The following is a 12,425-nucleotide window of genomic DNA, read 5'->3' as shown; positions in this document are numbered from 1 at the left end:
AAAGATTTTTATTAATTTATTTATTTAAATTCAAATTCAAATTTGATGAATTAGTTAAATGGTTTGAATTGATTTGGTCAATATTCTGTTTGACCAAGTTAAGGTTAATGTCAATCTGATCAAGATCTTGATTGACTTGAACAAAACTTAGATTATTTATTAGTTTTGAATTTTAATTAAATTTGAATTATATAGATCTAGACTATATGAAAAATAATTTCATAATTAACTAAATTATCATACAAATTTTTTAAATCATTGACATAGGTATTTTTAAATTAAATATTGAAACCTAGAGACTATTTGCACCATTATCTTTAGCATGCGTCTGACTTCCTTAGGTTGACTTCTTTCAGTTGGGACTTTAAAGAGATCTTCATGCATAGGCTTGGAAAATGAAGAGAACTAAAAGTGAAAATGAATAGCAAGGAGAGTTAAGAATAATGAAATTGTTTTAAATAGTGAGTGAATGGATAACCTTATTCCCAAATGATACACATTTTTTCTCTCACATCAAGAGACATGCTTCTCGACGATTGACGTTCAATAACTGTTGTGCCTAATTGGAGTTCTAAATTGAGACGAACCAAACTTGGATGTAACTCTGACGATTTGACTTGAGGTCTTATAATGGGCTTGACTTGACCCAAGCTCAGTCTAACCTGATTCTAATTCAGTTTGATCCGATTCGAGTTCAGTTTGACTTTACTTCCTGCTCAACTTAACTTTTGACTTGACCATTTCACATGGTGCCGACCATCTCTGTCACATCAATATCTTTGAATCTAGACTTAAGTTAAACTTAAATCGCGTTAGGCGTTCTTTGACTTCGAAAAATTAGCGACGCGTACCCACAAATGATGTAAAGGCCAGGCCAGAATGCGGATGCGGGTCTTAGTAGATTGGATTCTTTTGAAACAACCAACTCTCATCCGTTTATTTTAAATTTTCAACTTTTTAAAAATATATTAGCTGTAAGGTTACTATATTTTTATAATAAAAAATAATAATGGGCGCTATTTTATTTTATTTTATTTTTATTAAGGAGCATTCTATTTCAAAACCGACGATAAGAAACATCAGTTTATTAAAAAAATAAAATTATATATATATATATATATATATATATATACTTCTGCTAAGATTAAGATTAAAAAAAATATATTAGCTTAAGATTAAGATCCGCGCGATATTTTTTTCAAAAAAATATGTTTTTAAAAAAATTGTTAGAGAACCATCTAGAAACGCAATTGAGAGACAAAAATCAAACCCCGAAAATTCTTTAAAAAAGGGAAAAAAATAAAAAAATCCAATCGCATCGTCCCTGTCAAGAATCCAAAATACCCTTCTTTAGCACGAAAAGATATGTCTCTCCCTCTCAAAGCAACGTATATTTATTTAATTTTTAAATCAACAAATTTAAAAAATAAACTTAACAACAATAAATTAATAAAAATACCAAAAATATAAAAAATAAATAAATAAAAATTAGAAATTCTGAAGGTGGTGACGATGATTCCCGTCATGGGCTGGCTAACAAGTAACAAACCGATAGCCGGCAGGGGCATAACCGTATTTATAATAATGATTCCCGTCAGGGCTTGCGCTAGTAAGTCCGCCTCCCCGCTCCCTGTCTCTCCTGCCTGTTTCGCTGCACCGGCTTTTTATCGCCCATCGGCCATTTTTGCCCTTCCAAATCCGCGGAAATTTCCGATCTCTCTCTCTCCTCTTCTGCGTCCTTCCGTCCATGGCCGCCCTCTCGATCCCTCCTCCTCCTCCTCCTTCCTCCACCACCTCCTCTGTTGCTTCTATCCCATGGCCGAATCCCGTAGCTGACCCCGATTCGTCTTCGCTAGCCCCTTCTCTGGCGGATGATCCCAATCCCTTCCCGCCCCCGGTGGTCGACCACGCGGAGGAGGAGCCCCACGCAGGAAATTCCATGAAAGATGATGAATCTTCCGAGGATTTGGCCTCCGCAGCTCCGCTCCCGCCGCATCCGGTCCCCGCGGCTTCGTCCTCCTCGCCGCCTAGGGTAGCAGAAAGCGATGCCGCGGATGCGATGTCGGTTCTCCACTTGTCTTTTAACCAGGATCATGGATGCTTCGCCGTCGGCACCGATAGGGGGTTCCGGATCTATAACTGTGACCCTTTCCGAGAGATCTTCCGCAGGGACTTTGATGGTAGGGGCATCGGCGTGGTTGAGATGCTTTTTCGGTGCAACATCCTCGCCGTCATTGGCGGCGGGCCGAACCCGAACTACCCGCCTACTAAGGTCATGATCTGGGATGATCACCAGAGCCGGTGCATCGGAGAGCTTTCTTTCCGGTCGGAGGTCCGTGCCGTCCGGCTCCGGAGGGACAAGATTATTGTGGTGCTCGACAACAAGATATTCGTCTATAATTTTGCGGACCTTAAATTGATGCATCAGATTGAGACTGTGCCGAATCCCAAGGGGCTGTGCGCTGTTTCACAGCAACAGGGGTCGCTTGTGCTTGTCTGCCCAGGTGGTCAGAAGGGGCAGGTCAGGGTGGAGCACTATGGGGCGAGGCGAACGAAGTTCATTATGGCACACGATTCAAGAATAGCTTGTTTTGCTCTGTCGCAGGATGGAAGATTGATTGCAACTTCAAGCTCTAAGGGCACGCTTATTAGGATATTTAGCACAATTGATGGTACTCTCCTTCAAGAAGTAAGAACTTACATCGGATTAACTTCTCATTTATATGAATCTCTGAAATCTATTCTATTGTTTGCCTTCAATTTCTTTGTCTAAATACAATAAGAGACAATGACTCCAATATAGAATTTTCTCATTTATATATTAAATTGACTTTAAACCTTAGGCCACTTTATTTGGTCGCTTGTATATTGTTAATGTTAAATAGTTGTTTTGCAAGTATAAATATTTTAGATATCATCAATATAAGTATTTTTAAATATTTTAATACTGACCGCATGTGCTCCTGCATATCACATATGCGATATGCAATAGGTTGAGTGCATACTGCTTGCATGTGATTTTTGAAATTTTATTCTAAACTCTTAATCCTCAACCATGTCCTCAGGATTCTTATTTTGCTTGTTTCGGGAGCTCATTCATGCATGTCATGTTTGGTTATTCATCTCATTCACTCCTTCTCCACTTATGCTTTTTAATGGTCTTCTTATTTCTTGGTTAATTAGGTAAGAAGAGGTGCTGATAGAGCAGAGATATACAGTTTGGCTTTCTCTTCTGACATGCAGTGGTTAGCTGTCTCAAGCGACAAGGGAACTGTTCATGTTTTCAACCTCAAGGTTAATCTTGGATTGACAGCAAATGATAAACCTCGCCCTGCATCAGATCCAAATGCACCAACACAAAGTTCTCATCTTTCTTTCATCAAAGGTGAGCTGCCTGTAGTAGTTATTTCCTACCAGATCAACCATTTATTACCCTATTATTTAAAGATAAATTTGATATTGTAGCAGTTTGATGCCTCTAGTCAGGAAGCCATCTCCATACAAATAACATTATAGGTGCTAGCCTTTTTGATTGTTCTTTAGTTTGTGATTTTAAAGTTGATCCATCAAATAGAAAGTAGTGTGATCAATTAGCTAACAGGCATAAAAGGGAGCTGAAGGAATCTTTCCTTCCCTCCTTTTCTGCCCAAGGGAAAACAGCCTAAATTTCAGGTTTTAATATATCTATTCAGCAGAACAGTAATGCAGTACAGTCAAAAGGAAAAACTATGCAGATTCGTTGCATGACTCCTTTCAAATGATTCTATCTCTTCCTTCATAATATTTGCCACAAACAGTAGTTCAAGTTTTTCAGTTATTTGCATACCACAAGCATCCCTTGTGCTAACTTGATTCTGGCAAAGAAATCATCTGGCAATTTTGACTGATTGTTTGATTGCTACTTCTCCATGATTTGGAATATCTACAGTGCCCTAAGTCCTCCGTTAGGCAACAATCATTTCAAAATAGCAGAGATCTCTATTGTGCGTAAGCCAGCTGCTGAGTATATATCAACTCGCATATCAAATAATTCACTGATCGTCAGCAGGATATTAATTTGGAGAGAAACTTCCTTAGCTCTTTGTCGAGATCCAAAGGATGTCAGGTTACTTGAAATATTGTGGTTCTGTAATAAATTATGGTTCTTCTTGTTGCCAAGTTAATGCTTTGGCCTATATTTTATTCCAAATTGTAAATGAAGGGAAAACGAGGCATGATGGTCAGACAGTGAGACGAGAGGTTAATTTGATTATAGCATACCATGCTATACCATTGAGGACAAGAGTAATAAAGAAGAGACATAATTGTATGTGTTAAGGAAAGGAAGGATAGTGTATAGCTTTTGCTTGATAAAATGCCATTATTATAGGACATATTGATGTGGTATCCTAGTCCCTTAACACTCCTCAACCTGGAGTAAACTATCTATTCCTGGTTTGTCAAGTAAATACTAAAGAGAAACGTTTTCACAAACAGAAAAAGACTAAACAAAGCCTTTGAACTACTTGATAGAGTGTGTAGGTGATGCCTTGATCTCAAAACTAAATCAAGGAGGAGAAGGAAATGATTCAATGATGTTCATGGAGTCAATTAAAAGTATGAAATAGTCCTCGAGGAATAAATGTCTCAAGTGAACTTCTTTGTCTGGCAGCACACACATCAGCACATTACAAATTGATAGAAAAGACATTCGAAGAGGGTCCTAAGGTGATAGAGAATGAAGTAGGATCTAGGAGAAGATGGACAACAAATATAGAAGAAGGGAATACTAGGGCGGTAAACAAGCCAAGCCGAACCAAGCTTTTGAAGTATTCAAGTTTATATTTGATAAGTTAATCGAGTCAAGCCAAGCTGAGCCTAAAATGAACCAAGTCTTTGAAATAATTGTTCAAGCTTGACTTGGTTTATTTTTTACAAGTGTTTGGTTCGTTTAGATGTTATCGAGCTCTCAATTCAAGCTTGGCTTGAGCTTGGTTCATTTATATGTTATTAAGCTCTCAATTCAAATTTATTTGATTGTTTGAAACTTTTACTTGTTTGATTGGTTATTGATCTTGATAATTTAAACTTGTTTGTACATTTTAAAGTTTTTTTTTTGTTTATGTAGCATGTTGATAAGAGTTTTATTAATAAACATGGTTCATGAACATTATTCACGAACGTTGTTTATGAACATTAACGAGTTGAACACATATGTATTTAAGCTTATTTGTTTAATTTAACAAGTTGTTTAATCTTATTTATTTAATTGATTTTGTGTATATTGAACGAACATAAACAAGCTCTTATCAGGCCGAACACCAATCTTGTTCATGAGCGTTTAGTTTATTTACAACCCTTGGGAATGCTAAAGATGGAAAAGGGTAAAAGGACTGGGTTAGTAGCACATGCATCACTGAAGAGAAGCATCACATATAAGTATCATGGAGAAGAAGACTTGACAAATACTGCCCACAGTCAGGAAATCATGAAAAGATTAGGAAGGGAAATCGCAAGAAGACCAGTCGCGGAATCATAGACTTATTTCTTGGCTGCCTAGACTCATGATGAATTTATACTGTCATCTGACAAAGGTAAGGAAGCTCTGATTGTGCTCGGATTTGCCTAGTTTGGAGAAGAAGAGGTGATCAAACCAGTAGCTTGGCGAACAACAAAGGTTTTGCTTTTAATCTATACAAGGGAGAGGTGAAAGAACTTGACAGGAGATGGAGGCATTGAGATGGAGTGTGGTTGGAAGAGGGAAGATTAGTACAGTGCTGGCTAAGAAATGCTTGTACTGTTGGTTTGGAGAAGGTTGGATCTCTTGCCTGGAGAAGGCAAAGGCAAATGTCGGATAACAAAGGAATATATGGCTATTGGGATGATGAATCACTCACCAACGTCACTAGAGGAGAAGATAGCGTTGGCCAGGGCTAGCCCTATCAAGAGAAGGATGATCTGAGGATGAAGGTTGTGATGGAGGAGGCATTGCAGTGCTAGATGGTCCTTGTAGTGGAGCAGTTAAGGTACAATGTTCATAGAGACTAGGTGGAAATGGAAGGTTTTATGTTGTAGAACTTCTTGGTCCTCAAACCATAAATATGGCGGCTTGTAGAAGCAGTTTGGTGTTGCCGATGCAAGGTACTAGAGCAGGAGAGAGTCAAGAGAGCATAGATGAAGGGAGGCCACACATCAAAATTTTGACGACCAATTGGAGATTGTTTTCAAATCCTAACCTAGAAAAATTACTATACCATATGTCCATATTAAGTTAAGGAATTGACTGTTGGGCTCACCTAGTTTTGTAAGTGCTCAACTGACACACTTCTCTTTGGGGGGCCGCTGATGTGGCGGTTCCACGTCAAGTCTAAAATAACTGACCTCATTTCATGGGCCATTTTAGCACATGTCAAGTACAATTTGGTCTACTAGATAAGATTAACATCAATTTTTGTAAGGCAATCATTTTCACCTAGATGAACCTACATGTTCAAATTCAGATATGAGGAGATATGAGGACATGAATGAGTTTGATAGGAACCAAGTTCCAAATGTGGACTTGGTGCTGTATCATGGGTGAAACAAGTCCAAAACATGACTTGTATATTCCAGGAGGGACAAAACAAAAAAGGGGCCTGATTAGAATTTAGAATTAATATATAGCGATAATTTATGTTTTAGAGTCGGTTATATCTTTGTGACAGTTATGTTAGCATGTTTTAGAGTATATGTGGTTATAAGTTTGTGGGAAGTTAGAGGGGAAGGGTCGAAGGGAAGGATTATTTTCAGGAGAGAGCATTAGCTTTGGCTTTGGCTTTGGCTGGTGGAGAGAGTTTCTTTACCAGATTATTTGTGTTAACCTTAATACAATTCTGTGTGTTTCTTTATTCTGAGTTTTGGAACCCTAATAGAGTTTGTGGGAATCCTGGGAGTAAAATAGTAGACTGGTAATTTGAATTTATTTTTTAACATGCAGACATCCATTAAGGTGAAAATGACCATTTCACTTTAATGGACCTACATAATTTAAACGGAAAGTGTAAGGGCATTGATGAGTTTTTGAGACCTCTAGCAGCATATTAGTGGGTTCACATTTGCATTTTGACCTATACATGTCAATGAAGGTGAAATGGTTTTTGATAAGCATCCATAGTGTAAAATGCAAGTATAAGACCACCAATATGATCTTAAAGACCCCAAGAATCCATCTATAGTCTCAAATTTTCATTTTGAGCCGTGTAGGTCCATTAAATTGAAATAATCATTTTACCTTGACAAACTTTTGTGTGAGTGCACAAGTGTGCTCCTACTACACTAACAAACTCATTTTTGCCCTTGTATGAATTTGGACATGTGCAGGTTCATATAGGTGAAAATAATTATTTTTTATCTTTAAAAAATGATGTCAATCTTGTCCCGTCACTTTGTTGCATTTCCTCAGTTGACTAAGCACTTGACTAAAGTTCACATTTGCTGAGATGACTCGTGAAAATAAGATAGTGGTATTGGGGTTTTTTACTTTAGAGTAGTGTGTCCATGGGCATTTATGAAACTGGTCCATGGCCATTTATGGAAAAAAAATAATGAACTAGGTAACACCGAACCTGGGGCGACAGTCCGCTGAAGCTTCTCTCCGGCTGCCAGCCATGGGCATTTATGAAACTAGGTGCATCTGGTGATTAATTATCTGGTGATTAATTCTCAAATTTTTGGAAAGCATTTTATGACTTGTATTTGATAAAAGATCATTGTTACATACTATCACATGTACCCCAAATCCTTAAATACAAATATGCGAACAATCCTAACAACCAAACCTTTTATAATAAGATTCTGTTATGCCATAGTAGTACAGATAAATTTATGTTGAATTTTGAGGGGAAAAGATATACAACAATGTGTGGTTAAACTGAGAGAGTGGTTCTTATGGCTGACTCTATACTGAATTTTGCAGAAGTGCTTTATTGGGTATCTACTCTTTTGGTATGTGGTAAAATGCTAATTCAATGTTGTTCCTATTATTTTTTTCTTGTACAAACAAGTGCCTAATTTGTGAATGGAAATCAATTTTCAGTTCGAGATACAATACAATTTACTAAGCAATTGGGTACAAACAAGGCCACAAGTACCATATATTAACTGTGACGTTGTCTATCCTGCTTAAAGCGTGCAGTTTTTTTTTTTTTTTTCTATTTGTGTTTTACACTAGGGGTGTCAATAATGAATCTGACGACCCTACCTAAGTCGACCCAAAAAAATTATGTTCGGGTTGGGAATTTTCGGGTTCAGGGTCTGGTTGGGGGTTGAAAATTTTCAGGTCGGATTCGGGTTTATCCGAATTTAGGGTTTAGTGATTTTTTTTGTGGTGAAATCAAATTTTATCTTGAAAATTAAGATGCTTTTATGAATATTAATATCAAAATTAATATAATAATGATGGAGTATTAGATAAAAGTGAAGAATTATAGGGAAAATAGTAAAAAAAAAAATGACGGGTTATTTGGGTTGAGTTTGGGTTCGGGTTGGTCAGATTCAGGTTTGGGGGTTTTGAGTTGTATCTGGGTTTGGGTTGGGATTTTTTTTTTTTTAAAAAAAATTCAATCCAAACCGAACATGATCTGACCCATCTGAATTGGCATCCCTATTTTACATACAAAAAATGAGTAAACTTAGCAGTTATAAGAACCTTGATATAAATATGTGGGATCTTAAGAGACAAAATGCAAACTCTCATGAATCACATGCTGGTGATGTAGCTTTGTAGATGATAAACAAGATTAATGTGATGATAGTGTTGATGGTAAAGATTTCTGATACAATGCAGTTTGATTGCAGTACAAGATGTTAGGGGTGATCTAATTGCTTCTGGACCAAAATTTGTTCCGACCCACCTAGTTTTTCAGATAAAAGAAAATGTTCCAAAAACATATCCAAAATGAAATGCTAGAGATCTTATCTGGACCGACACCATCAAAATATTTGCTAGTATTGATACAAAGAATCCGCTTAATGTAGCACAAGTTAAATTCTAGTTTTTAAAGTTAAATCTAAATAATTATGGCCACTCCATTTATTAGTTCGAATTACATTTTAATTTTCTTAGTAGCACCATCGTTTTGATGATTGATGTTATTACAATTTTAGTGCTACATACGAATTTGGAGTAAATTACAGTCAGATGTGTTGGGTTGGATATCAATTAGATCAGGTATTTTGCCTGCCCTACGAGATGGATAGAGTTGATCATAAAATAGTGGGATTATATGGCTTGTTATAGATGTATTCATATCCAGATAAAGAAGTGCTAGCATGTTATGTACTAGTACTGTTATGGAACTCAGTTAACATCTGTTTTTTGTGTGTGTTTTTTCTAGCATAAATTGGAGGAATATTTCCATTATTTTGAAATTGTTTCCTTGTTTTAGGTGTATTGCCGAAATACTTCCATTCCGAATGGTCAGTGGCACAATTCAGGTTGCATGAAAATACACAATACATTGTGGCATTTGGTCATCAAAAGAATACTGTTGTCATTCTTGGTATGGATGGAAGGTATGAATTGATTCTTTTTCTTACGTACATCAATTCACAATTTTATGATTTAATGTCTAAACATGTATGAAGTGCTTTTAAAATTGATCACTCGTTAGTTTTTTTATGTATATATTTTTTTTGAGATATTTTATTTTAGTATTTTAAATGATGTTTGAATAATAAAAAAAGATTATTTGAATAAAACAAAATGGAAAAATGACAAGAGAATGGGATGAAAATAAGGTAGTTGCAAGTTATTTGATCTTAGTTTATTAGGATTTTTTATTTGATATGGTTCCTTGGACCTTGCAGTTTCTTTCGATGCCAATTCGATCCAGTGGCGGGTGGGGAAATGACACAATTGGTATGCTATAACTTCCTAAAGTCAGAATCATTCTAATGGATAATTTACAGTGATTTTCATCGCTAGCTTTCAACTTTGGCTTAATAGAATCTGTATATAAATTAAAAGTATTGGCATGTACATCAGTTCCTCAATGGTACATTTCTGTATGTGAATACTAGAAGATAAGGCTACGTGTGTTTGCCATTCCACATGCTTGTCTCTCAAATATTAATACCTACTTATTGATCTGGTCGATTCTTTTTTAACTAAAAGTTTTTTTAAATTACCCAATGGGTAGTTAATAAAATATCCTCAAGGTTTATAAAAAATCATTAGAAATCTATTTTGTTAAAGGTTATATTTCGATCATAATATGATTTTATATTTTCCAAAGATTTATATAATATATGTATATATATATACTTTGAATATTTTTATGAAGGTATAATTACATCTACGCAAATAATTGAAGTTTTTATTATATTTTAAGCAAAATAAGATTGAGGTTAAGCTTCATTTTAAAATGGGTGGTGGGTTTAAATTCCAACCATGAGCCACACCTTCAAAATTAATGGGCGTGAAATTCAACTCGTAGATTATCGAAAATTATAGTAGTTTTTTTATTAAAATAAAATAAGATTGATGATTAAACTTTATTTTACTGAATGCTTAAGTAAATTTTGTATTATCTTATACGTACAAAACTTTTATAATATCCTATCCCATTAAGGTATTATATTCCCAAGATACCTTACTTCGAATTAAAATTAATATATTTTTAAAAATCCTTTTAGTATATTTATACTCTTATAATTAAATTTGATAATGTAAATTGAGAGTATTGAACTAAATTGAGAGCACATTTCTAAATTGTAACTCTATCAATTTAAAAATTTGCTACCTTAAATCTTCATAATCAAATTCGAATTTGAAGGCGTAAATGTATTAAGGAGATTTTTAAAGAGTATATTGATTTTGGTTTGAAATATTTTGAAGTTCTCTAGGTCTATCGGTTAGGTTCGAACGAAAATGCCCGATGAATTTACATCATTTAAAAATTTAATATTTTTTATAGGGAAATTATGAGAACTTATTGATAGTGTTTGATTATGAGTATGATTGTCTTACCCCTTATAATATAAACTTATAATAAATTTTATTAAGTATAAGTTTAAAAATTTATTATTTTTAATTTACACTATTCAGATCCGAGTGTATAAGATGTTTTCAGTATTGAATTGATTTTGATTCCAAGTGATCCGAATTTCTCAAGTCTATAGGTCAATTTTTGCCGGATGGATTTTTATAGAGAAAGAAGGGAAATATTTCAAAAATATGGTACATAATTTAAATATTATAAAAAATAGAGGTGGGATTTGGTTAATATCGAAATTTACTCACGTGTTGGTCGCGTAAAATGTCTTTAAAAAAAAAAAAGTCTACCTACTTTTCCATATTTCTTGATTCCTCTCATCCAATTCTCCATAGCCGTAGACAAGACCTTACAGCTAATGCTCCTTTATATAAAGCCTAAAACTCCTGTTTTCTTAGTCATGAGAAATGCCTTGATTGTCTGGAGACTCCTTTGTTGACCTTATCCACCAGGTCAATGGTGGACCAAATGTCCATTTCATTCATTGGCAGTTTGGCCCTGCTTCAATTAGAAAATCCACTGTGAAAATGACAAGTTTCATCCTGCCAGATTTTTTTCTAAGTTTGTGGTGGCCGTTAGAACCTCATGCGACCACTTCCTATTCATTTATTTAATTATTTAAATTCTTTCTAAGCTTAGATTCCATGATCAATAAGAATGAGCATTTAGATAATTGAATCCAGAAGAATGGACATTAATTATAAAAGAAATAAATTATATCACATATTTTTTATGGATTAATTCAGTTGATTTTTATTTTGAGGTCAATTTTAATTTTTAGTAAGTATAAAATATTTCAATGGATACCTGATCCCCACTAAATAAAAGGTCCATGATTTACTTTTTTTTTCTAGAGAGTATGAGTCACCTTGAAAAAGTCGCTAAGGTAACGACTTCATATTTATTCTCCAATAAATTATGTGACACAAATATAAATATATATAGTCTTCGTATGCACTTAGACATCTATGTTAGATACCCAATCCAAAGTCTATATATATAGAATGGTGATATATATATATATATATATATATATATATATATATATATATATATATATATATATATATATATATATATATATATAGATATATTGAGAGAGAAGATATTCTGCATATCTTTAAACGAGTGGTCATGGATGATATCCAACATGAGTGATCTAATGCAACTTAGTGATAAATCTTATCTTTTTTTTTTTCTTTCATCTGTATACAACCATTTTTCTTTCTTTCTGCTCAAATTAAAATAAAATTATCTTTTCTCTCTCATTGGATTACATGTGAAAACCACTACAGTGTTGTTTAAAAAAAATAGTACTATAAGCATGGATGGTGTTTTTAAGTTGAGCCAAGGTGGTGCTATTTTAAAACAACACTTATATAGAGCTCTTTTTATCAACAACACCTCTTGGTG

General features: G+C 34.6%; 1 protein-coding gene across 1 annotated transcript; it reads left to right on the top strand.

Moving 5' to 3' along the window:
• Nucleotides 1-1,606: 1,606 nt before the first annotated feature.
• On the top strand, nucleotides 1,607-10,068 carry LOC122010041 (autophagy-related protein 18a-like). Its single transcript, XM_042566409.1, has 4 exons — nucleotides 1,607-2,689; nucleotides 3,184-3,385; nucleotides 9,405-9,531; nucleotides 9,826-10,068. The coding sequence occupies exons 1-4, from the start codon at nucleotides 1,748-1,750 to the stop codon at nucleotides 9,911-9,913; spliced, it is 1,359 nt and encodes a 452-aa protein (XP_042422343.1). The 5' UTR covers nucleotides 1,607-1,747; the 3' UTR covers nucleotides 9,914-10,068.
• The last annotated feature ends 2,357 nt before the right edge of the window (nucleotides 10,069-12,425 follow it).

This window comes from Zingiber officinale, chromosome 8A (assembly GCF_018446385.1).
Source record: "Zingiber officinale cultivar Zhangliang chromosome 8A, Zo_v1.1, whole genome shotgun sequence".
Taxonomy (NCBI): domain Eukaryota; kingdom Viridiplantae; phylum Streptophyta; class Magnoliopsida; order Zingiberales; family Zingiberaceae; genus Zingiber; species Zingiber officinale.
Note: the sequence above shows the minus strand (reverse complement) of the source record. Positions and strands in the feature narration are given on the sequence as shown.

Coding starts and splice junctions, on each gene's coding strand:
- LOC122010041 (XM_042566409.1), top strand. CDS start 1,748: ATGGCCGCCCTCTCGATCCCTCCTCCTCCTCCTCCTTCCTCCACCACC. Junction 3,386..9,404: donor TCATCTTTCTTTCATCAAAG/GTGAGCTGCCTG, acceptor TCCTTGTTTTAG/GTGTATTGCCGAAATACTTC. Junction 9,532..9,825: donor ATTCTTGGTATGGATGGAAG/GTATGAATTGAT, acceptor TGGACCTTGCAG/TTTCTTTCGATGCCAATTCG.